Here is a 21,561-nt window from a genome sequence, read left to right on the forward strand (position 1 = left end):
AGAACTGAACCTTTGTTAATGTCATCAGTATGAATTACTGTTGATCTAACTTTGTGCTTCTCTGTTTGGATAATCTATGTATATAAATGGAGCTGTTGTGATTCTTGTTTACATATTTGATGATAGTCATCTAGACCGAAAGGGCATGCTAAATAAATATTAAATAAATCAGCAGTAAGTGGGTTTTTTGACTCATCCTTAGTCAGTGTCTTTTTAACAATAGTGACTGGCATTCTCACTACAATAGGACTGCAAGCAGACCTAACAACGTGACATCCTTGTTTGTGGTTTGTGCAAAGGAACCAGTTTTTCTTTTTTTTCTTTTTTTTTTTTTTTTACATGGTTCCCTAGAATAAACCAGAGGGTCATATTTTAAGTGAAATATTTCAGAGAAGGAGGTTAACTTTCTCTAAAGCCAATTTCCACTTTAAAGACATGTACATTTCTTAATTTTTAGACTAATGCAAGTCACAAAAACAAACGGACTTACCTTACACCTATAAACAAAGTTAGCCATGGTAACACCAGGCTAATAAGAGCCATGTTTCCATGGTAACAGCAACTGACCAATGCTGACCAGTCACACACAAAAAAAAAAAAAAAAAGGCAAACATGGTTCAGAAATTGTGGATATTTAACAAAGTTATGCCAGTACGGAGAAGGGGAAGACTTTTTAGAGACCACAGTAACAGCAGCACTGAGCCCCGCCACATTAAGAAACCATAACATCAGGTCTGCACTGCTACTATATGTTTTTTTGTATCGTTACACTTTTGGCTGAATTTTCATTTTCATACATACAATTCGTCCGTTGTAAACTAGGCCTTAATTATTGCATGGTGCAACAGATAAATTATTTAGACCTCAGCCACAGTAAAATCCTAAAAAGCAACACAAGCAGACAAATGTCATGAAATCAGCAAAGTGTCTCACTAAAGTCAGTTACACTGCAGTGCTCACGCATCTGAAGTTTGCTGACATTAGCTAACGCTCGCTACTGCTACTGGTCATACCAGACCAAGTGAGGCTGTAGCAGCAAAACACCTGTGTGCTGAACTAAGTAAGTAATGTGTTTTATGACTTAAGTATTCACCCTCCATTTGTGAGAGGAGGAATGTGTTATTTAATCTTTTCAAAGTGTCATAGTCTCACTTTAATATTTGTATCATCCTGAGGCCAACCAAATGATAACTAAATGAATCCTAAAACATAGGTCAGAGGTTGCTCACTTTGATCATTTCATTTGTTATTAAAAAAAAAGTGGAAGAGAAGAAAAGACCAAAATATATATATATATATAATTCAATGTTCACAGTTATCTGAGAAGAAAAGTAATATCCACTGACAACAGAGGGCCACCAGAAACTTTGAATTTCAACTCCACCAATTACTGGCCATGGGTGGAACTTAGGAAAGATTTAAGTAATAATAGGATAATAAAAGGAAATAATAGGATACAGTGTACAGTGCAGTATGTTATCGAGCACATGATAACTTACATATGGAGTTAAAACTGAGAAAAAAACCCATCATATTTCAAGTGGGTACAAAGAGGTTCTCTTTATGTGAAAAAAGGGTCTGTGTCACACTCCTCACAGACAAAGAGATAAAGTAGAGAAAAAGAAAAGGACACTTTAGGATTTGGCAATCTTTCCTGTAACACTGTGACTCAACGGCCTCCTATGGTGAAAAATTGTAAAGCAGGGACCTGAGGCATGGAAAGTAACAGAGACAGAGTGATTCAGTGAAAGTGAATGGTTCTGACTCTCCTACCCATCACTGAAGGGGGGAGAGGTTGAAAAAAAAAAAAAAAAAAAAAAAAAAAGGAGCAGGGAAAGGACGGAAAAAAGGGGGAAATGACTGGCGACTGTGTGGGAAGAGAGAGAGAGAGAGAGGAGGGGCTTAAAAAGTATGAACTTGTGTATGATTTAGCTGCAGGAAGCATTAAGAAGGGAGAAGGCTGCACACAGGACGTGCTGCACTTACTCTTTTCGGGCTTTACTGAGGACGAGTTGCCTTATGGCTTCTCAAGAGTGAGACTTTTTCCACTGGGTCACACTTTTTCTAGTGCGCTCCTTCACTCCTGAGACTTGTCCTCTCAATAAGAATCCGGAGCATTCAGCTTGAACCCCGTGCTGTTTCTTTTTTTTTTTTTTTTTTTTTTTTTGTTGTTTTTTTTTTTTCTGTGCGTAATTTCTGTCCAGGATCGAAAAAAAAAAAGGGCGACATCACAACAACAGGAGGACGAGGAACCAAGGCAGAAATCAAACCAACAGGGTGAAAATGAAAACCGTCTTGGACTTCTGCTGGATTTTCCTCACGCTGCTTGCTCCCGGCGTGCTGTCCTTGTCCACACGTAAGTTGCACACAGATGTCCATCGATGCGCAAAGTCGTGGTCTTGCTGGGGAAGGGTTTTGGTTTGGTTACGCTGTTTTGTTGGGTTTTTTTTTTTTTTTTTTTTTTTCTTGGGTCCACTGAGATCAGCTTAATCTATGTGTCACCCAGGGATGTTAGTGTAAACAACGCTGTGTGACACTGTCCTGCTCGGGTAAGCGTGATTTCTAAGATAAAAACTGGTGCAAAAAAAGTGTTTCAACTGAAGTACAACATGGTTTTGGAAGATTTTTAGTCGATGCAAACGTTACAGGAAAAACTACAAGCCTTCATGGGAAGTGATATCAGTTCTCTGTGGGATCATATTGAACTATTTCATAATGCAAACATTACATAAAATCTGCAATCCCTGACAGAATATTAATGGGAAATGGAAAAGTGATATTTAAGTGGATTATAAACACCAAAAGGCCACTTTAAGTACAGTGGATAGGACCACAGATATAGGGTTTCCATCGGAAGATAAAACTGACATAAGATCATGTAAATCATACATAGGAGCAGGTACAAATAACATAGTATCCATTAGATAATACTGTATTTGTTTCCAATACAGCACAACTCCACAGATTCTCTCCTAAGATGGCTTACATAATAAGGGGCCACTTGCTCAGGACACACTGGATCCACTAAGGTTGATTTCTGGACACATTCAAAAGGACAAACGCCACTTTGTCCACTTGACAGCTCCAGTTATTGATGTGCTCCTGCTGAAGTATATTGGTTGTATCCCTGCAGAGAGAACTCATCTCCCAGGAGGCTGAATTTCAACAAGTCAGGCCATAATTCGTTTAACACATGGAGAGCATGGGGGCTTTATGAACCGCAACAAAACAGTGACATCATTTGCTCGGGTTTTGGAGAATGTTAACCGGCAGCTTAATGCACAGTAAGGTAAATAAATCAAAGTTATGTCCGCTTCCCCTGTTAAGTGGCTGGATTAGTTTTTATGGTGAGCTCACTGGCACAGAACAGCTCCTCACAGAGGATCTCCTGTTATTCATCCTGTTTGAAAGGCGCTAATAAAAGAAAGTGTAGTTGTAGGGGCTTAAAGGAGACAATGGGCTTTGATCACGAGCTGCTCTGCTGTTTATTATAAACCCTAATTGGTCATTACTGTTTTACTCACTGTAATAATGGCTGGTACTTCCCCCTTTTGCTCAGTGTGCTGTGGTTTACATATGCCACTGAAATACAACCATTTAAATGTGGAACTTTCTCACTAACATATAATTAGTTTTTAGTGCAGCTCATAATCCCATAAAGTTTAAGTGTCCTGTTAAACATATAAAGAGGTAATAATGTTGGATATAATCATTTTATACCAAATTCCTGACTCCAAAATATACATAGAAACCCACCGAAAAAACGCAGCCTTTTAACCTCTCCTGCCTGTGCTTGCCCTAATTTGACTTGCCGTAAAACAAGATAATCTCTCCTCTCTCCAGATAAGACCATCAGTTAAATACCTAAAATGTAAATCTATAAAAAAAGAAAAAGAAAAAAAAAACACATCCGCTGCTGTCTCCTCGATCTCTTTTCAGATGGCGTTGCATGGCTCATTGTCACTAAATGTTGCGTGACTTCTTCAACTTGGCTCGTCCGCGCTGGCCCCTCAAAAAGTTCCAAACGAACGTCTATTGTAGAGCAGACAGAGGAAAGTATAGGCTGTCTTTGAACTGTTCCACGGATGAGCGGAGAGTAAATAGGTCTTTAGAAACAGGAGGGGATGTCATGTACCTTTGAAAGTCTGACAGCTTAAATAAGAGGGTGTTCTCAGTCTATCACTGGAGACCTCCTATTATTCAGCCTTTTCCTTGCTTCTCAATTGAACCTGCCCAGTGACTCCATCTTCCGCTGTCGTCGGGTTAAACTCATTCCCTGCCCTGATCGGAGAGCTGTGCTTCAAGGAGCCTCAGTCTCTCCAAACAAATAAGATTTTACAAGTCATTTCCTCCAGTGAGCGTGTCGAGCAGAGACAATAAACAGCAGTAATTGTGTCTCTCTCCGCAGTGTTTGAACTGTGAAGGAAGGGGTGTTAGAGGGCTTCACACCCCACTCCGGGGCAAGGTCCCATCCTCTGCGCCTGGAATACATAAACACTGATTGTTATTCAGCTGGATCAGCATATTATTGGCTAATCACGGCCCCCTTTGCTCCACCACGGTATCCGGTGACAAAGACAACCGGCCTCTGTGCATGTGTTTGTTTGCGTTCGTGTGTGTGCATAAATGTGTGGAAGTGTTGTGTCAGAGCTGGAGATGAGGTTATGATATTTATATTGGTTCGGAGTCACGGTTGAATTAACGTCTTCAAAGGCGGCTCCTCCATAAAGGACCACACAATGTCTGTCAGCGTAAGGTGGCTGGCAGCTGAAGAGATGTGGCCCCAGGCGCAGATTTGTAGTGGTCTGACAAAGTGTTGACGCAGACGAATATGAACTCTTCTCTTCTCTTCTCTTCTCTTCTCTTCTCTTCTCTTCTCTTCTCTTCTCTTCTCTTCTCTTCTTTGTGTCCTCTTGGTGCTTTGTTCACCTGCAGTGCGAGTAAAAACTTCTAGATGTGTTTTTGCATGAGAGACCTGAGAACAAATTACAGATACAACATCACACCGAGACAATTCAGTCACACAAAGCAGCCGTCACGCACACATTCACAAATATCATTTAAAAAAGTAAAAGCCCCTCAGAGGAATGAAGATCTCTAACTAGGGTTTGTTTGGCAGTTTGCCACTTGTGTGGTTGTAATTCAATATTCAGCTTTAAAATATGATAACAAATGATGAATAGTTTGTTTGTTTATTTAACCACTTTTATTTGGAGTTTACCAAATGTTTTACAGGATTAAAAACCAAAAACCACAGAAAAATAAGCAAACAGCCAAACAGATTTACTGTAAGACAAGTGAGAGAAACAAATTTAGACAAGATCCAATGGAAAAACAGCGAGAGAAAAAATGAAAAACAAATTATGAAAATGAAATTTAAAAAAAACTAACAAAATAAAATAAAACAAACAAAAACAAAAAAAATGAAACTAAGAAGTTTTAACAGTGCAATGCTTTACATCACATATTAGTTCAGCTTAATATCAACCTGCAGAAACTTAAAACCTGCTTGAGATATGTAATCCATCATACTGAAAATTTCATTAACTACATTTTTTTTGTCAGTTAAGTTATCATAAAGCAGGAAGTATTTGGAGACTCTTGCTGGTGCATTCAAGGCCCCTCCACCATCTGAGATTTCAGAGATTCAGAGATTTCATAATTCTACAAATGACAAAATGCATGTTTATCTTTTTCCTGACATTCATGTCCTTACCCTTCCTCTCCTGAATAAGACGGTATTTTACCACAATATTTTAGCTCACGAATGCAGTAATTTAGAAGCTAGGTTGAGATATCCTCACTTTTATCTCCTGGTATGGGTAAAGCTTAAAAAAAAAACTGCAACTACCTACATTTCCCATAATGCAACTTAACATTGCCTGTCATCAGATGTGTGCTGGTAAATTTCCAGCACACATCTGTCCAACAAACTGTCCAACACCACGTCTCAAGTTTGTAAAGGCATAACTGAAGATGACCTGATCACTTCTCTGCACCAATCACCATGTGAAGATATTCTTATGTCATTAAGTGTCATCCTCTATTATCCATCTCCTCCCGCCCTCTTCCAGATGTAGCAATCATCTACCCCCAGGACCCCGTCCTTCACATGGGGTCCAACCTGACCGCCAGCTGCTGGGTCCACCCCGACCTCGGTGTCCACGCCAGCTCTCTGTTCTGGACGCTAAATGGTCAACAGCTGCCCACCTCTCTCTACAGAGTGCTGAGCCCGACCAACCTCAGCGTGACGCTGGCCGGACTAAACGCCTCCAAGCAGACGTCCGGAGACAACTTGGTTTGTCACAACCACAAGGGACACATCTTGGCCGGATCCTGCCTCTACGTGGGGAGTAAGTTGAAGTCTGTCAGTGGTTGCAGTGCTGTACATGAGTTTTTAGTTTGGTTTTATTAATGTAGACGTTTGTTATTTAATATTTTATTTAGGTGCCAAATATTGCTTTTCCGCTTCACTGTGAGATGCTGAAGTAACTTGTTAACATTAAAAGCAAAGTGCAATGAGTGTGAAGAAGTGTGATACACCAAAGAGGTGAGAGGAGTGAAACCGAAATGGGAATAATGGGAAACAACAAGGAAGTAGTGGGCAGATTCTGAAGTGTCCCTACACAGTTGTGGCTGTATCTTATGTTTAGTATTCCTGCCTTCATGCCCAGTGAGAGGCCTCCATGAGTGTGTGTCACTGTGTGACGTTTTGACCACCTGTGTGGTCCATTAGGGTTAGGGTCCACTCACAGAGTGTGGGTCTGACATTTTGCACAGACACACACACATACACATTTGTACTTCTCTACTTATGAGGGCCAGAATTTATTGCATTGCCTACCCCTGAATATTTTCTTCCCTATTTTTACAGCAAACTTTATTGGGTGATTTTGTTAATGTGGTAACTTAATAACAACCTTAAAATAACCTTATTTTCTCCTTACCTTGAAGACATAGTTTGATATTTTGGGGAATAGGCTCATTTGCTTTCTTGCTGACAGTTTGGTGAGAAGATTGATAGCACTTTACAACTCTGTAGGATAAATATAAAGTTACAGACAGCAGTTGGTTAGCTTATAATAAAGGCTGTGGCTTATAATAAAGGCCCTGTTCACACCTGGCTTCAAAATGCATCTCCACATGTATGTTTCTTGGCCCATCCAGGTGTTTTTTTTAGTGCTATCTCCATGTCATCAAATCTTAGCAACTAACTGGAAGAACACCATCTTATTATTACCCATAAGAATGACGACTGAGGCTACCCAAACAAAACCCAAGTTATAATAAACTGGAATTATCCTTTAACCTTCAAACAGCCCCTCGGAGAAATGAGGACCACCCAAAATGTCCTCACGTTTTAAAAATGTCCTCGCTCTCAAGATCTAAAATTAAAAATGGTCTTCACAAAGATGAAGCACACATGAGCATACAGAAAAACACACACACACACACAAAAGGAGCTGCAGTCGGGATCTTAATCTCTGTGCGACACTGGTGTTGAGCACCCTGTGTTCTTAGAGAGGAGGAATGTTGGCAGGGATCCTGAGTCTGACCAAATCAGACTGTATACACACACACACACACACACACACACACACACAGAGAGAGAGAGACCAATTAAGAAAAAAACACCATTTTCTGAGGAACATCACGAGTGGGTAAATTACACTCAAGAGGAAGGGGCTGAAGTAATGGCTGGAGGTAACTTTGTACCCTCGCTGACCCTATGTCTCTCTTCACCTTCTCTCTCTCCCTACCTCTTTTCTCTTCCTCCTGCTTCTCTCTAACTTCTCTTCCTCTCTGTCCTCCTCCTCCTCACCCATTTCTTCCTCCTCTCTCCCTCTTTCTGTCCCAGTGCCTCCAGAGAAGCCGGTCAATCTGACCTGCTGGTCCAGGAACACCAAAGACCTGACTTGCAGCTGGGCTCCAGGAGGAAAAGGAGAGACCAACATTAGCACCCAGTATACGCTCAAGTACAAACTCAGGTATGGACACACACTACAGCTACACAAAGAAAAATCTCTGCATGTCATTTAATCCACAGTGGAGTTTGAAAATCTGCTTTTTTATACTAAAATTGTTATGACAAAAAATACCTAAAATGTCTGTTGTCTTGCTTTATAAAGATATTTTTCATTACTAATTGTGGTTTAGCGCCAACATCGGTGACAGATACATTCTGTTTCCTGTGACTGCTTCACATTAAAAGCCCAGGGTTTCATCAGTTGACTACTTTTAATGTGAAGCAACAGCAGCAGGAAATGTATAGTTTTCATTTGCAGCTGAATACACCTCTGATACAGTTTTAGGAGAGTTAGCATTTAGCAATGGGGCTCATAGCAATGAAATGAAATTACAAACAGTAATACTGCATTTTGCCAGTGAATTCCTTGAGTGTTAAAATAAACTGAATCTTTTGGTGGAATGATGGACTCCAACACCAACAATTAAAAAAAAATTAATATAAAGAAAAATGATAGCAGAATGTAAAGACATTGAATAGAAAACGGAAGCTAGCTAATTACCAACAATTTCGTCATCTGAAATGATGATTATTGCTGATAGCTGGATCTAGCTAGCTAATTAAACTAAAGTTAGCTTCAAAAGTCAGCTGACAACACTGACTGTTCTTCTGTTGTAAATATAACCCTGGCTGCTTAGCTTACATACTTGATTTTACTTTCAAATAGTGTGATTTTACTTGCAACAAGAAAAAAAAAAGTAGCATCCACGACGTCCTTCTAGTAGTGGGGAAATATTACGCAGTGGATGCACTAGCAGTAAATGGGGATTAGCAGATTAGCACATGCTAACGATTGCAGCAAAGCAGATAACCACACTGTTTAATTAATTTCTTACACTTTTGACCTTGTGTTTTGGTTTTGAATAGACTTGAAAAAGACACCACCCTCCAAACGTTTTGTACACAGTGTACAGCTCCTACTACAGCAGCATGAACGCTGCTTCAACATGTGGAGAAATCCAAAGGTTGATGAGCCTGCCGTGCCTCGTTAGGATTTCTAAGTTATGACTGGACCATCAGAGAGGAAGGGTTTAGCAAACGGTCATCCCTGTTCAGACCTGGCATATCTGAGTAGCCTAACTTATTCTGAAAATTGCAGCATGTAGAGACATGAAGTGACTATGCAATAGGCCTGTAAATGAAGGGAGTGAAAAACTACCAAAAAAAAAAAAAAAACATCCTAGTGTTCCAATGGGTTAAACATCCAATTTTGTGAGTATGTTGCAAATGTTTCCACTCAAAATCAACATGCTTCAAGACATTTTTATAACACTGGTATGCCTCAAAAAAGCCCCAGAATCAAGCTAAAGTGGAGCTGGAAACAAGACAAAATAACTTATCTTTCTGGCAGATCTCATTTTAAGAAAAATGAAAATGAGTTTCAGATGGGATGTAAGGGATCTAAAAGGGAAATGACTTGACATGCAGTGCCCACAGTCATGCCAACAAATAGAGATCTGTTATGAGAGTCAGATTAGCGTTAATAAGAATTTAATAAAACTACTAATACCAGATAAACTCTTAACTAATGACAAATTCTGTATCACATTTATTATTCTTGAATATTGAATACTGCCCAGAGTTTTTTCAGTCATATCTGTTTTTCTCACAGGTGGTATGGTAAGGAGAAGGAGTGTGAGGATTACACCCATACACAGCCTTACTCCTGCAGCATCACCCGGGACCTGCACCTCTTCACACCTTATGAGATCTGGGTGGAGGCCTCCAACCAGCTGGGCCGGGCTGTCTCTGACGTCATCACCCTCGACATCCTAGACGTGGGTAAGTGTGAGACATATTGAACTTTGACCCTGTTTCTTTTACCTTCTCTTTTCTACAGCTTAGATCCCCATGTCAATGAGCCCCCAGGCTATAATCTAGGAAAGTGGATACCAACCTTTTAGGCTTGTGAGCCTTAGAAATGAAGCAATATCTCCTTGCAACACCTCATCACAGATTATATATCCTTACAAGTTGTGTGCAGTTCATCCAATGAGGGATTTTGTGATTTTCCCTTCTCTTAAGTCTTTATTTGACTCCCCATTAGCTTCTTTAAGTGGTTTCTAGTTGTCCTGCATTGCGTAAAATTTTAAAATTGTTAATTTAAAGGATTGTTTGCTTTGTTGGGAAATACACTTATTCACACAATGCCAAGTTAGATCGATACCATGGTTATGTGTCTGTATTAACTTTGGAGCAGGAGTAGGGAGGTGATTAGCTTAACATTAAATTTATAAACAGCAGTAAATGTCTGACCCTAACCTCTACGGCCTATTGATTAATAAGTTAAAGCTTGTTTTTTTAATCAGTACAAAACTTTGGTTTAACATCAACAGTTAGCAATTATACATGTGCCAGACGTTTTCTTGAGGTCAGCAGTGGCTGTTTGCTTCCGCCATTTCCTCTGTGTGTAGCTTCATATTGAATGGACAGATATGAAGATTTGTAGTGGTATCAATCCTCTAAACGAACTCTCAACAGAAATGTAAAAGTCCAGGAGTCATCACTCTGAGATTAACAGGCAACCAGCAGAAATTTTGCAGTTCTTGAACAGATAAATCTTTGTCTCCTTTATTCCCACAGACAGGACATTGGCTTGAGTTCTGTGGCATCTGTCTTTTGAAGAAAATTGTTCACATGTTCTCATCCAGCTTCACACTGATAGGAGCTGAGCAGTGTTCCCTTTTAAAGCTGTGTTATGTGGTCCATTGCTTAGCTTAGCTTAGTGTGGTTTAAGGAAACGGAGCATGCAACAAGACCAAATTCTTCTCTTCTCCCATCATCCCCCCCAAAAAACACACACACTCATACACACATGCATGCCCACACCTGGACACACATAGGTGTGTGACGAATGGAAACGCCCTCTCTTTTGATGAGCTCAATTTCTCTTTACTCATTCCCTCTGGACACACACATGGAAACACACACTCACAGAAAACACTCGCTGACCCCTTTTTTATGAAGTGCTGGAATGTTCCAGACTGATCCTCGAACCTAATCCCATCTCAGAACTGGCTGAAAACTCCTGAGGCCTGAAGAGTTTGGGCTTTGAGGCTTTAAGATTTGGACCTGACATAATAAAACCTGATTAGCTTGGAACTCTTCACCTGGTTCACCCCTAGCATGCCCCTAACGGTGTCGGAAAAATGTGCAGAGAGAACACCATATAGAGTTTCAGAGGTGAACACGTCACTGGTGATCGCACTGTAATCCCTTTCCGTTCCCTGATGTATGCACACACGCCCACACCTGTTTACACACCCTGAGGGCAGGGCAGGGCCTGGTAACAGTATAGAAACAGAGAGGCAGACAGAGTGTAGGTGGTTTCTGGACTTCATGCGTGCGTGCGTTTTGTTTCGTTCGGGTTGCCCTCGCCGTTCTTTTCAGTCAGGTCGTTTCCACAACAGTAGCATGTCATAAAACACAGCAACCACACCTGCGTGCTGGAGCTGCTGTGACTCACCCGCGTCTACGGTCATGTCCAATCAGTTATGAAGGCGAGGCAGAAACACCTACAGTTTTCTCTGCATTCCTCAGTCACGGGGAGCCCTCTGAACCAAGAGACTAGAGGAAACTTGTATTGGTGTCTCACTCTGGAGATGAGGATGTGCTGAGGAATGACGACATATGTAAACAATGATTGATTTTGTAATCTGGCATGTCTCATTGACTTTTATTGCTAAATACACGTAGTGTATATAAATAAAACATTTGCTGTCATCATATTCTTTATGACAAATACCATTTAAAAATGTTCTCACTGTGGTTAGAATAATTTTAAGTTTAATTTGAATTAATTCTCTCATTATCTTTGGATGTCTTTGGTTTCTTGTGAACAGGATAATTCTGAATGAAACCTGTTGTCTGGCTTTCCAAATTAAGGGTAGTCAGAAGTAGAAATGCTATGTTGAATAACATATGTGCAGCTTTTTTACAAAGAGCACTGTCCTTTAGTGCCTGATGTTTGAATGACGTTCAATTCCTGCATCATTAAAGCTAAATTTGGATTCAGTTATTTGCTTTTTACTGCTGTAGGGCAGCAGCCTGAGAGGTGAGTCGCAAAGGAAGTCAAGGAAAACATTGCTGCAAAGCTTGATTGCTGTGGAAGCAGCAATAACTGAATATACAGCTTGTCAGCAATAAGACTGTTTAGAGAGATTTAGTAAATAAGGTTGAAATTGGAAATATAGGAGGGACACAAACATGATTCTGAAAAGTAAAAATTATACCTTCCTTGGTTATAATTAATCTATTATCATCAGAAAACAAATCTGCAAATCTACAAAATCACTTTATGGTCTTGAGATAACAGGATAAAGTAGAACTATTGCAACCAACTATTGTATTTTTTTCAACCTAAACCATCAATCAGTTATTTAAATTAACTGTAGTTTATCTCCACTCCATTCTTTCCACCTTTGATTGTCATTGGCTTGGGCGATTAGTGTCTCCACCATGGATGGATTGTTGAACTGGCCTACCAGGTGCAGGCCCAGGGGCCCGAGAGGTCAGGGGACCAGAGACTCTGTCTGAAGTGACTGTTAATATTTCCTGTTTGAAAGTCATAGAGCTCAGTTAAAGACATAAAATGACTGCAAAGACAAAACTACCAAAAAGAGATGCAAAATGACCAAAACAAGATGGAAAACCATCATTAGCAATTGTGTCATTGTGCGGTTGTGTGGGTGTGGGGGCCTTCTATTTGTCTGTGCACGGGGCCCATTTTCTCGTAGTCCATCTATGATCTCCACTGTACTAAGATGCTAAGCTTTAAAATGTTGATTTTCTAAGTTTAACTCTTCACTTTTGTGTTAAAAATAAATGTTTTTCTAAGAGGGCTGACCGCCGCCATCGGGTTTACACTTTTTAAATCACCCATGAGTACTGCCTTTACTAACAAATTTTACTTTAGAGAGAATCTCTGGTTCGTGCCGACCAGAAAGAAATCCTCTAAAACTCCCGTGTCAGCTCCCACTTTTTCCTTCCACTGAGTATTTCCCATCTCTTCCTTTCCCCTGGGTCGTCTTGTTTGTTTACTGGTAAGGGATGACATTATGAAAAGGAACTGAAGTTGCTATTGAAACGATCTCAAAAGCCCAAAATCCAACGTGAGGAAAGTTAAAATAATGGTCTGTCACCACATGTTTGTTTGTCGAAAAGATAATCGTTGTCAGATGAAAAACCCACCTCCAGCTCACACAAGTCAAGTCTCCAGTAACTGTAAGGCTCTCAGAGACCGCAAACCTCCGCCAACGCTGAACAATCCTTCAGTGTGCTCTAACGCATAAAGACATAACTCCTACCATTTACAATTTGAATTGAATGGATTTCTTGACCCTGCAAACATAACCTTAGGATGTAGAGAGAAGGCCCTAAGCTATGGATTTTTGCAGCCATGGCTGGAATCACAATATGGGCCATCTGTCCACCAGAAGTTTATCATTATGTCATTAGGATAGAAATAAACGTGTTGGATGCAATAAAGAACTCATGAAACCATTATACATTTTAGAAATTATTGCTAATGATTACGTTACATTAGATACAAGCTTCTGTTTTTTTGTTTTTTTTTAAATAAATACATAGAAATCCATCAGATTGTTGGGCAACACGTACTCACACCCCGTTTTGAATTGAATATTTCTGAAATCATTAAAGCCATGCTAATCAATATTTTGAAATTAACAATGGATCAAAACGGGGGTTGCTATCACATTTGAGGAAATGTCGTCTTGTCCATGTCATGTCGTCCATGTTTATACACAGTCATAGGTCAGAGCACAGTTGATTTGAGTGAATGTGTATGTGTTAGATTAATTAATTATTATTTTCATCATCTATTAATTCCTTTAATCAGCTGTTTTATTTTGTCATAAGTCATTGTGTCTGAAAATAGAGAAAAATGGCCATTGCCTTTTCCCAGAGCAAAAGGTGACTTTGAATTGCTTGTTTTATCTGACCAACACTTAAAATCCCAAAGATTATCAATTTACTCACAGAGAAACTATTCAAATTTGAATATATTTCTTTCATCTTTTGATGAGATCTTCTTACTTAATAACCCTCTCCATCTCCTCTTCCTCCCAGTGACCACGGACCCTCCGTCAGGTGTGACCGTGAGTCGTGTCGGGCAGTTGGAAGACCAGCTGAGTGTTCGCTGGGAGGCCCCGCCTGCTCTCAAAGACTTCCTGTTTCAGGCCAAATACCAGATCCGCTACAGACTGGAGGACAGCCAAGACTGGAAGGTAAAGAACAAGGACACACAGTTAGGAGGACAAATTATACGGATTAAACTGTTCTTTTTGTCTCTTGCACTCAAACGGACACACATCACCGCAGCACTATTCCAGCTGTTTCTCATCCTCATGCTGTAATCACCTCTAATCTAGTTTGATTGAAGCCTCCACTGCCAGATGAGTTAATAGTTGGGCCGGTCAAAAACCTTCATAAGTCATAAATCTAGAAGTCGGGTTGTGATCGGGAAAAACACAGGCCAGAGCCACTGTGTATACCTCTGTTTAAGCATTTAATGAATGAAAAATGCAGTGCAAAACCTTCAGCTATGCAGATGGTGCTTTCCAGAATTCACTTGAGTCCTCTGGGTAAGAGTGAAGATTCTCCAGTAATTAAGGGGGAATTACACAGATGTAATATAAGCAAGTCTTTGCTCGCAAAGTGGAGGAAGAAAAGAAAAGGGGAGTGGAGAGGCAGTGGAGGGATGGGACCATTTTCGAAGGAGGAGAGAGGAGACTTAAATCCAAGTGGCTTTAAGGGTTTGGTGCTGAAAACAGAACGCTGTAACCAGCCTTAATCATGAGGTCATGCTGAGGAATGGAGGGATACATCTCAACTGTTAATGTCTTCAATATGGCCGTAAAAAACGCTCAGTGGTGACTTCTGCCGATTTGGCCTCCCCACGTCACATCATTAGCCCTCTGATGCCTGTAATTTCCGTGTTCTGTTTTCTGTTGGAGTCGCCCTTAACAAGTGTTTACAGACTGAATGCCAGACAGAAAGTGGGGACTATTAGACAAGATTATTAACTGCAGTGTGTGTGCGTGTGTTTCTTTCTGTCTTTATTTTTGCTGTCTGTATATTTGTGCAAGTACCTGTGCACGCTCCTCTGTGTGTGTGTGTGTGTGTCCCAGCATATCCAGCTCTGTAATAAATAATAGAGAGCAGATTTCACCCAGCGAGCACGATTACATTAACATATTTTCATAAACATGCTGATCAGGAGCCACCAAACAATGTGGTGTGCATGCATGTTTAGGTCTGTACATAGTTTGCGGTTGTGTTTTCTTGATTCCACCCTGTGTTTTCGTTTATGCCCGTTGGTATTTAATACTGCGGTCAGACCTCCAGCGCTCAACTCCGTGTTTGTGACTTTTGTGTTTTTTTTTTGCCGTTGTGTAGGTGATGGATGATGTCGGGAACCAGACTTCTTGTAGACTGGCTGGACTGAGACCTGGAACCGTGTATTTTGTCCAGGTGTGGTGTGAATATGTGTGTCCGAGTGTTGATGAAGATGTTCTTCAGAGTTGGTCTGTGTTTCAGAGCTGAAAATGTTTTATTTTCTGCAGGTCCGCTGTAACCCCGTGGGCATCTACGGCTCTCGCAAAGCTGGAATCTGGAGCGAGTGGAGCCATCCCACTGCTGCCTCCACACCCCACAGCGGTGAGCACACACACACACACATCTCTGTTCTCACTTTTTAGAGCCTTTTAGCCGATTTTAAGAGGTAATTTGTGCCACTAAAATTTGTTTTGTATCACGGTGTACCACATATCCCGCAGTTCTCTCCCACTGCTCAAAACCGGCAGCCTCACAGAAGAAGTAGAAGGTGCTATTTTACCTCTCATGTTCAGTCTTGAAACCTGTTTTATATTGTATTCTCCTCTTCCTGCAGAACGGTTAATGTCGGGCTCCTGTGACTCCAAGTCCAGCGGGGACTCCAACTCCACCCTGCGCAGGGAGCTGAAGCAGTTCTTCGGCTGGGTGCGGAAACACGCCTACGGCTGCAGCAGCATGTCCATGAAGCTGTACGACCAGTGGAGAGTGCTGATGCAGAAATCCCACAAAGCTCGCAACCAGGTAGGTAAGCATCACTAATGCAGGGATGAAACACAGATGCACATGCAGACATGTGCTGCACATACACACTGTTTTTTTTTCATATAAAAGCTGATTTGTAACAGATTTTGTCCTTTAATTCAGGTTCTCCAAGGGGATAAATCCTAGCACATGCTGCTTTACAAGCAGAAAACAAGTCAAGAAAAGAACTGAGTGTGATTTGTGTTTTTATCTATGTGTGTGTGAGGAATGAGAAAGAGGTTGTATTCGTATATGGGAATCATAAAGACAGTTTGTGTGGACACCAGCAACAGACGTGAGAGGACATCTGAAGAAAAACAATGGAATTACTGCATCTTTTCCAGTTGACATGAGCGCTGTTTTTGCCCAAAGGATAGAAAAAGGTGGACTCGTCATGGACATCCCGGTATCACGTGGACTACTCTGCTCTCACAAAGGAAAGTGTAGCGAGAATAACTTGGACATCAGCAAAGGCGTTCGACAGGTACCTGCTCTGCATGTGCACAAACGCAGTTCGAAACAGATTCAAGCAAAAACACAAAGTGTTGCCTAGGCATCTAGAAGTATTCTGTGACCTTTCCCGGTTCCTCCTGTGGACTCAAAGCACCATCTAGTGGCTGTTCAGCGTCCATGGAGACACCGATCAATAAAGCTTTCATTGCGGCCCCGATGTAAAAAGAAAAGAAAAGTAACTAATTATCATTCAGTATTTCTAATTCATGCTTTATTATATATGTGGATAATGTGCCAGATTTGTTCACCCAGGATTCCTCTTGTTTCTGAGTGACAGTACGTGACTGACGACTTGATGGTGTTTGTGTATGGAAGCGTTTCACTGCCTTTATTTTTGTACTGAATTGTACCAGCATATTTAAAACTGTATAAAGTTATGTTTTATTTCTTAAGTTATGTTTAGTTAGTAAAGAAATATCAATGACTGAAGCTGGTGTTGATCTCTAGTGTTCTCTTCATTTCAGAACAAGCAGACAACACAATACAATATGTGTGATCTAGTCTGGTAGAATTAGTCACTCCTCATAGAAAAGAAAGGAGGTCTGGTCAGTATATTTGCTGTATTCAATATTCTGTGTTATTTAGTGTAGAGAGAGTAGTAAAAGATTATATCTTTATATTCTTTATATTATTTTTCATATTTTATAGCCAGAGATGTTTCCCTGAAAATGCTTATTTTAACAGTCAGCATTGGTTGTTGGATTTTTTATTTTGTCACCATCAGATGGCACAGTGAGCACAGTCAGGTTAAAGCTGCTACACACTCAGGGCTCAGACTTCTCATGTGGATGCCTGCAGACTGCACACACATTTACTGGTTTTTTGTCACATGACAGTTTACACCCTTTGTCGTTCTTATTAGTGAACAGCTTTTGGAGACATGATGTAATTCTCAAAATAGCTCCACTCCACATGAACCTGAGTAGATGTTTAATTAGTACCTGAAAAAACATCTGCACGTGCATGGCCTTTAAAAATAAACTAGGAAGCACTCCGCTCACATGGAAGATACCTTAGCATTCTCTAAATTTGTTGTTTTATTGTTTATTGATAGATTTGCACATGGGCATGCATGTGTCATCAAACAAATCCCAAACCCACAACATTTAAACAACCAGAGATTATGGTGTTTGCAGGTAGAGATGGGTAATATGTTAGACTGAGGAATCCTACACATCACAGGTCAAGGTTAATGAGCACAAACATAAAATGCTACATGCCGGCCACATGGTGGCGCTTTAAATCCCTAGGCCTAACTTTCCATCAAATAACTTTGAGCTCTGTGGATGATCTCCTGCTGACAAACTGAAAAACATAACCACCTGATATCTCTGATAAATACTTGACATCATGAATCCTGGCTTCTTCTCATCTGAGCCCCACATCAGTGAGTTACATCGTTTCACACGACTAACACTGTTTGTTGCATTGTCGCACAGTTAGGGAAACTTAAAGGCACTGGTTGAGTTCCTTCGTGCAGCGAGCTCATCTGCAGCTGGTGACACTGCAGAGTCTTGTTACTGAGCGTGTGATCACTCAAGAGTCACTGGTGCTTAATATTTAACCAGTGTGGGGTTTTTCTTGGTCATGGCTCTGCACTAAAGGCTTTAGTTACCTCTGTCCTCAGGGACAGACTGAGAGAGCAAGAGGGTGAATTTCTACCTGAGTTTCTCACACTGGAAAGGAAACAGCGTCGTCTTTGCCAAAGGTTAATCTTCCTCAGGGCTTTTCTGCCACAGTTGACACTTTTCAGATGCTGTAAGGTGCTAACCTCACAGATAAAGTGACCTACTGTGGACCATGATGAAGTTTTCTGGCTGCAAACCCAAATCCCACAATCACAGAAATTTATTTTGAAAGTGGGAGGGCAGTCTTGAGTGTTTTTATTCTATTTCCAAAAGCACTGACACAACTTTTAGTTATTATATATTTCAAATGTGTATTTTTTCTTTATTAAGATATATGTCAAACAATAGTGTTTTATCATTCCAACAAATCTCCCGTCGCTCTGTCTGCGTATCAGGTTACTCTAGAGTTGCACTTCAACCTTTGAGTGTTTTTGCCTTTACTTAAGTATTGCACCAATACAACACTGTAGGAATCCTCCTTTATAAGTAAAAGTCCTGCATTAATAATTCTACTTGAGTATAATTACAGAAGTATTGTCCACATAATGTATCAATGTATAATGCATGTAAGCATAAAACAGAATTAAATGGAAATACAAAATAGCACCTCAAAATTGTGAAAATTAGAATCATTCAGAGATCTTATACTGATGAAGTATATTTTAAGAAAAAAAAAAGTCACATTTTAATACTCACCAGTCCATGATTTTCATTACAGTGATGTTCAGCTTGTCAAACAGCAGAAGATTAGTGTAAGTCCTTTCATTTTTAATAGCATGTATACAAGATGCTGTTAGTTACCGTATACATAGTGCAGTTGAGAGGTTCAGAGCACATACTGTTGTACCATAGTAACCTAATGCCTTGGAATAGAATGACAAATGAACTACATCACATCTTACTGCCATGGTTAATGTTGCGGTGCTTAAAGACTTCACTTCAACAGAGCACTTTCCCTCTGAATCTGTACAATCAGCAGCTTTAGTGCTGCTCTTATTCAACTATCTAAGACGTCCCACAGTTTGTGGCCACAGATGTGAAACCTTTTTGTCCTGCAGGGACCTTGGGGAAAGAGAGGTGGAGAGCAGGGCTGGGGCGTACTCAGGGCCTATAGGGTTTCTGCACCTTGTGGTCATGTATAATTCAGCCTGGGAGGCTGCTGATCACCTGGAGAGAGCCACACAAGAACAGGATGTGTCTGAAGTGACAGAGGACCCAAAGAGGAAGGGAAGAGGACAAAGAAGAAGGGAGAAAGAAGTTGGCAGAGTATGGAGGAGGTGGTGAAGAAACGGCCAATAATCTCTGCTAGAGAAAGAGGTCAGTTTAAGAAGTCTGTATGCCTGTGTGTGTGTGTGTGTGTGTGTGTGTGTGTGTGTTAATACATCCACATGGACTGTATTATAGCTGAACTGGTTTTGGTATAAAATCTCACAGCATTATACAGCCGTTGCTCAATACTTGTTTGAGATTTCTACTTTGTTTAGAATCCATTCCCAAACAAACCGAGGAAGGACGTTAAAATGCATGACCATAGAAAATAAGTCAAAGAGCTCCATATGGAAATCATCAGAGACAACCCGGCCTGCGCTAAAGCGTGGTGGGTGTGCTATACTGCTGCTTGGAATTGAATCTGTTGCATCATTTTCATCGCTGTCCTCCTCCTCGTCCTCCTCCTCCTCCTCTCGCTCACTGTCAGGCCCGGGACCTGGGCGCTATGCTCTGCCCCCTACAGTTGGATACATCAACCATGACTTCACCAAACCCAGCAGCCCTGCGTACTCCTTCCACAGCCGCATGAGCAGTGAGTTTTACACTGATCTGCAGTGACCCAGCTTTTACTCCTTAATGTTTCATGTTAACCTTTTTTAGGCTAAGTGCCTGTCAGGAATTGGTTTACTCTTTATAAGGTCAAAAGATGTCTGTGGATGATGTAATTGTGTTTTCTGTAGTGGTGTCTTCAGACTCCAGCCCAGGACCAAAGTACCACATTGGTGCCAAGGTTACCCGGTTTGGCCAGATGGAGTCGCCATCATACTCTATTTTGGGCAGAGGAAGGCGCACAGGGAGTAAAGGTGATATAAACTCCCTTACTGCTGGTATATGTATTCATTTATTTATTTATTAATGATGTTTTGGGTTGCTTGACCATCATCATGTATGGGCACGTATCACAACAGACAAGACAGACAGACATATATATATATATATATATATATATATATATATATATATACTGTCCACAGAAAACAGAAAAAAGTTGAAGTGGCTAAAAGTTGAAGTGGCTAAAACATACACAGAGGCATCCAGGTAATAAGATAAGAAAAGGATCACCATCCATCATATAACACATTGTTTTATTACACCATCCTATGTAGAACACAGAAAAATTTGTAAAGCACCTACTTGATTTACTCAGCATCTTCTGTATATTAGTGGGACTTATGGGATATCCGCCTCCATGCCTCATAAAAGTTGAGTGAAATGGTGTAAATAAAAAAATACACCAGCAGTAAGCATCAGCATGAGTTTTTTCAATTTAATAAAGGCAATAAAGAAAAGAAACGCAGACTTCCTGAACCAGTTTTTGTGTATATGTTCATAGTTGAGCTGTTCCACACTCCTGGACCGGGGGCCTACAGCCCAGAAAAGGCCCCACCCCTCAATGCTCACCGCAGACCTCCATCCTACACCATTGGCGCCCGCACCAGATACCGCTCTGTGGATGCTGTGCCAGCACCCAACAGGTGACGGAACACAGACAGATTACTTTTGCAGAGTGTTTGGATTATTAGACAGATAGTTTTTCTTATTTTGAATGAAATATTGAGAAACAAGCAAACACTTGGACTATCACCAGCCTTATCCTCTAAATCAGAGATAGTGCTTCAAAATCTGAAAGGAGAAGTCTCAACCTAAGTACTGCTTTCTTCACACCACCAGCTACAGTCTTCCTAATGTGCTGGGCTGCCAGGTTCCCAACAAATCCACCAGTGCCAGTTACAGCTTCTCAGGCCGGAGGAAGGTCGGAGCTCCCTCTGAAGATCTCTCCATGACTCCAGGACCGGGAAAATACAACAGCACCAACCCAGACATCTACCGCCAACGTCAGCCCTCCTTCTCCATGCAGAGCCGGACTAAGAGGCCCAATTACTCCTCTGCGGTTCCCGGCCCGGGCGCATACAGCCCGGAGAAATTTCACGTGCATCTTCCCAGACCCCCGTCCTTCACTCTGGGTGTCAGACACTCTGAGTTTGTCACCCCACTTGTGGTGGATGTAGTTGACTGACCATTGTTTGG

The 21,561-nt window shown here is 40.9% G+C and overlaps 2 protein-coding genes across 4 annotated transcripts; both read left to right on the forward strand.

The window, feature by feature from the left end:
* Positions 1-1,946: 1,946 nt before the first annotated feature.
* On the forward strand, positions 1,947-17,065 carry crlf1a (cytokine receptor-like factor 1a). 2 transcript variants are annotated; one of them, XM_071498731.1, is made up of 9 exons: positions 1,947-2,356; positions 6,075-6,353; positions 7,859-7,988; positions 9,639-9,808; positions 14,117-14,274; positions 15,446-15,520; positions 15,613-15,706; positions 15,939-16,123; positions 16,247-17,065. In XM_071498731.1, the coding sequence occupies exons 1-9, from the start codon at positions 2,284-2,286 to the stop codon at positions 16,268-16,270; spliced, it is 1,188 nt and encodes a 395-aa protein (XP_071354832.1). In that variant the 5' UTR covers positions 1,947-2,283; the 3' UTR covers positions 16,271-17,065. The 2 variants fall into 2 exon arrangements, with proteins under 2 accessions (XP_071354832.1, XP_071354833.1); XM_071498732.1 differs by having other exon boundaries at positions 2,165-2,356; positions 15,939-16,127; positions 16,247-16,402.
* Positions 17,066-19,079: 2,014 nt separating this feature from the next.
* odf3l2a (outer dense fiber of sperm tails 3-like 2a) lies at positions 19,080-21,560 on the forward strand. 2 transcript variants are annotated; one of them, XM_071498827.1, is made up of 5 exons: positions 19,080-19,581; positions 19,961-20,065; positions 20,214-20,336; positions 20,867-21,008; positions 21,205-21,560. In XM_071498827.1, exons 1-5 carry the CDS (start codon positions 19,533-19,535, stop codon positions 21,548-21,550), a joined length of 765 nt encoding a protein of 254 aa, XP_071354928.1. In that variant the 5' UTR covers positions 19,080-19,532; the 3' UTR covers positions 21,551-21,560. The 2 variants fall into 2 exon arrangements, with proteins under 2 accessions (XP_071354928.1, XP_071354926.1); XM_071498825.1 differs by lacking the exon at positions 19,080-19,581 and having other exon boundaries at positions 19,629-20,065.
* Position 21,561: the final 1 nt, after the last annotated feature.

This window comes from Trachinotus anak, unplaced genomic scaffold, assembly GCF_046630095.1.
Source record: "Trachinotus anak isolate AG129_WGS33_773 ecotype Australia unplaced genomic scaffold, CSIRO_AGI_Tana_v1 ptg000015l, whole genome shotgun sequence".
Lineage (NCBI taxonomy): Eukaryota > Metazoa > Chordata > Actinopteri > Carangiformes > Carangidae > Trachinotus > Trachinotus anak.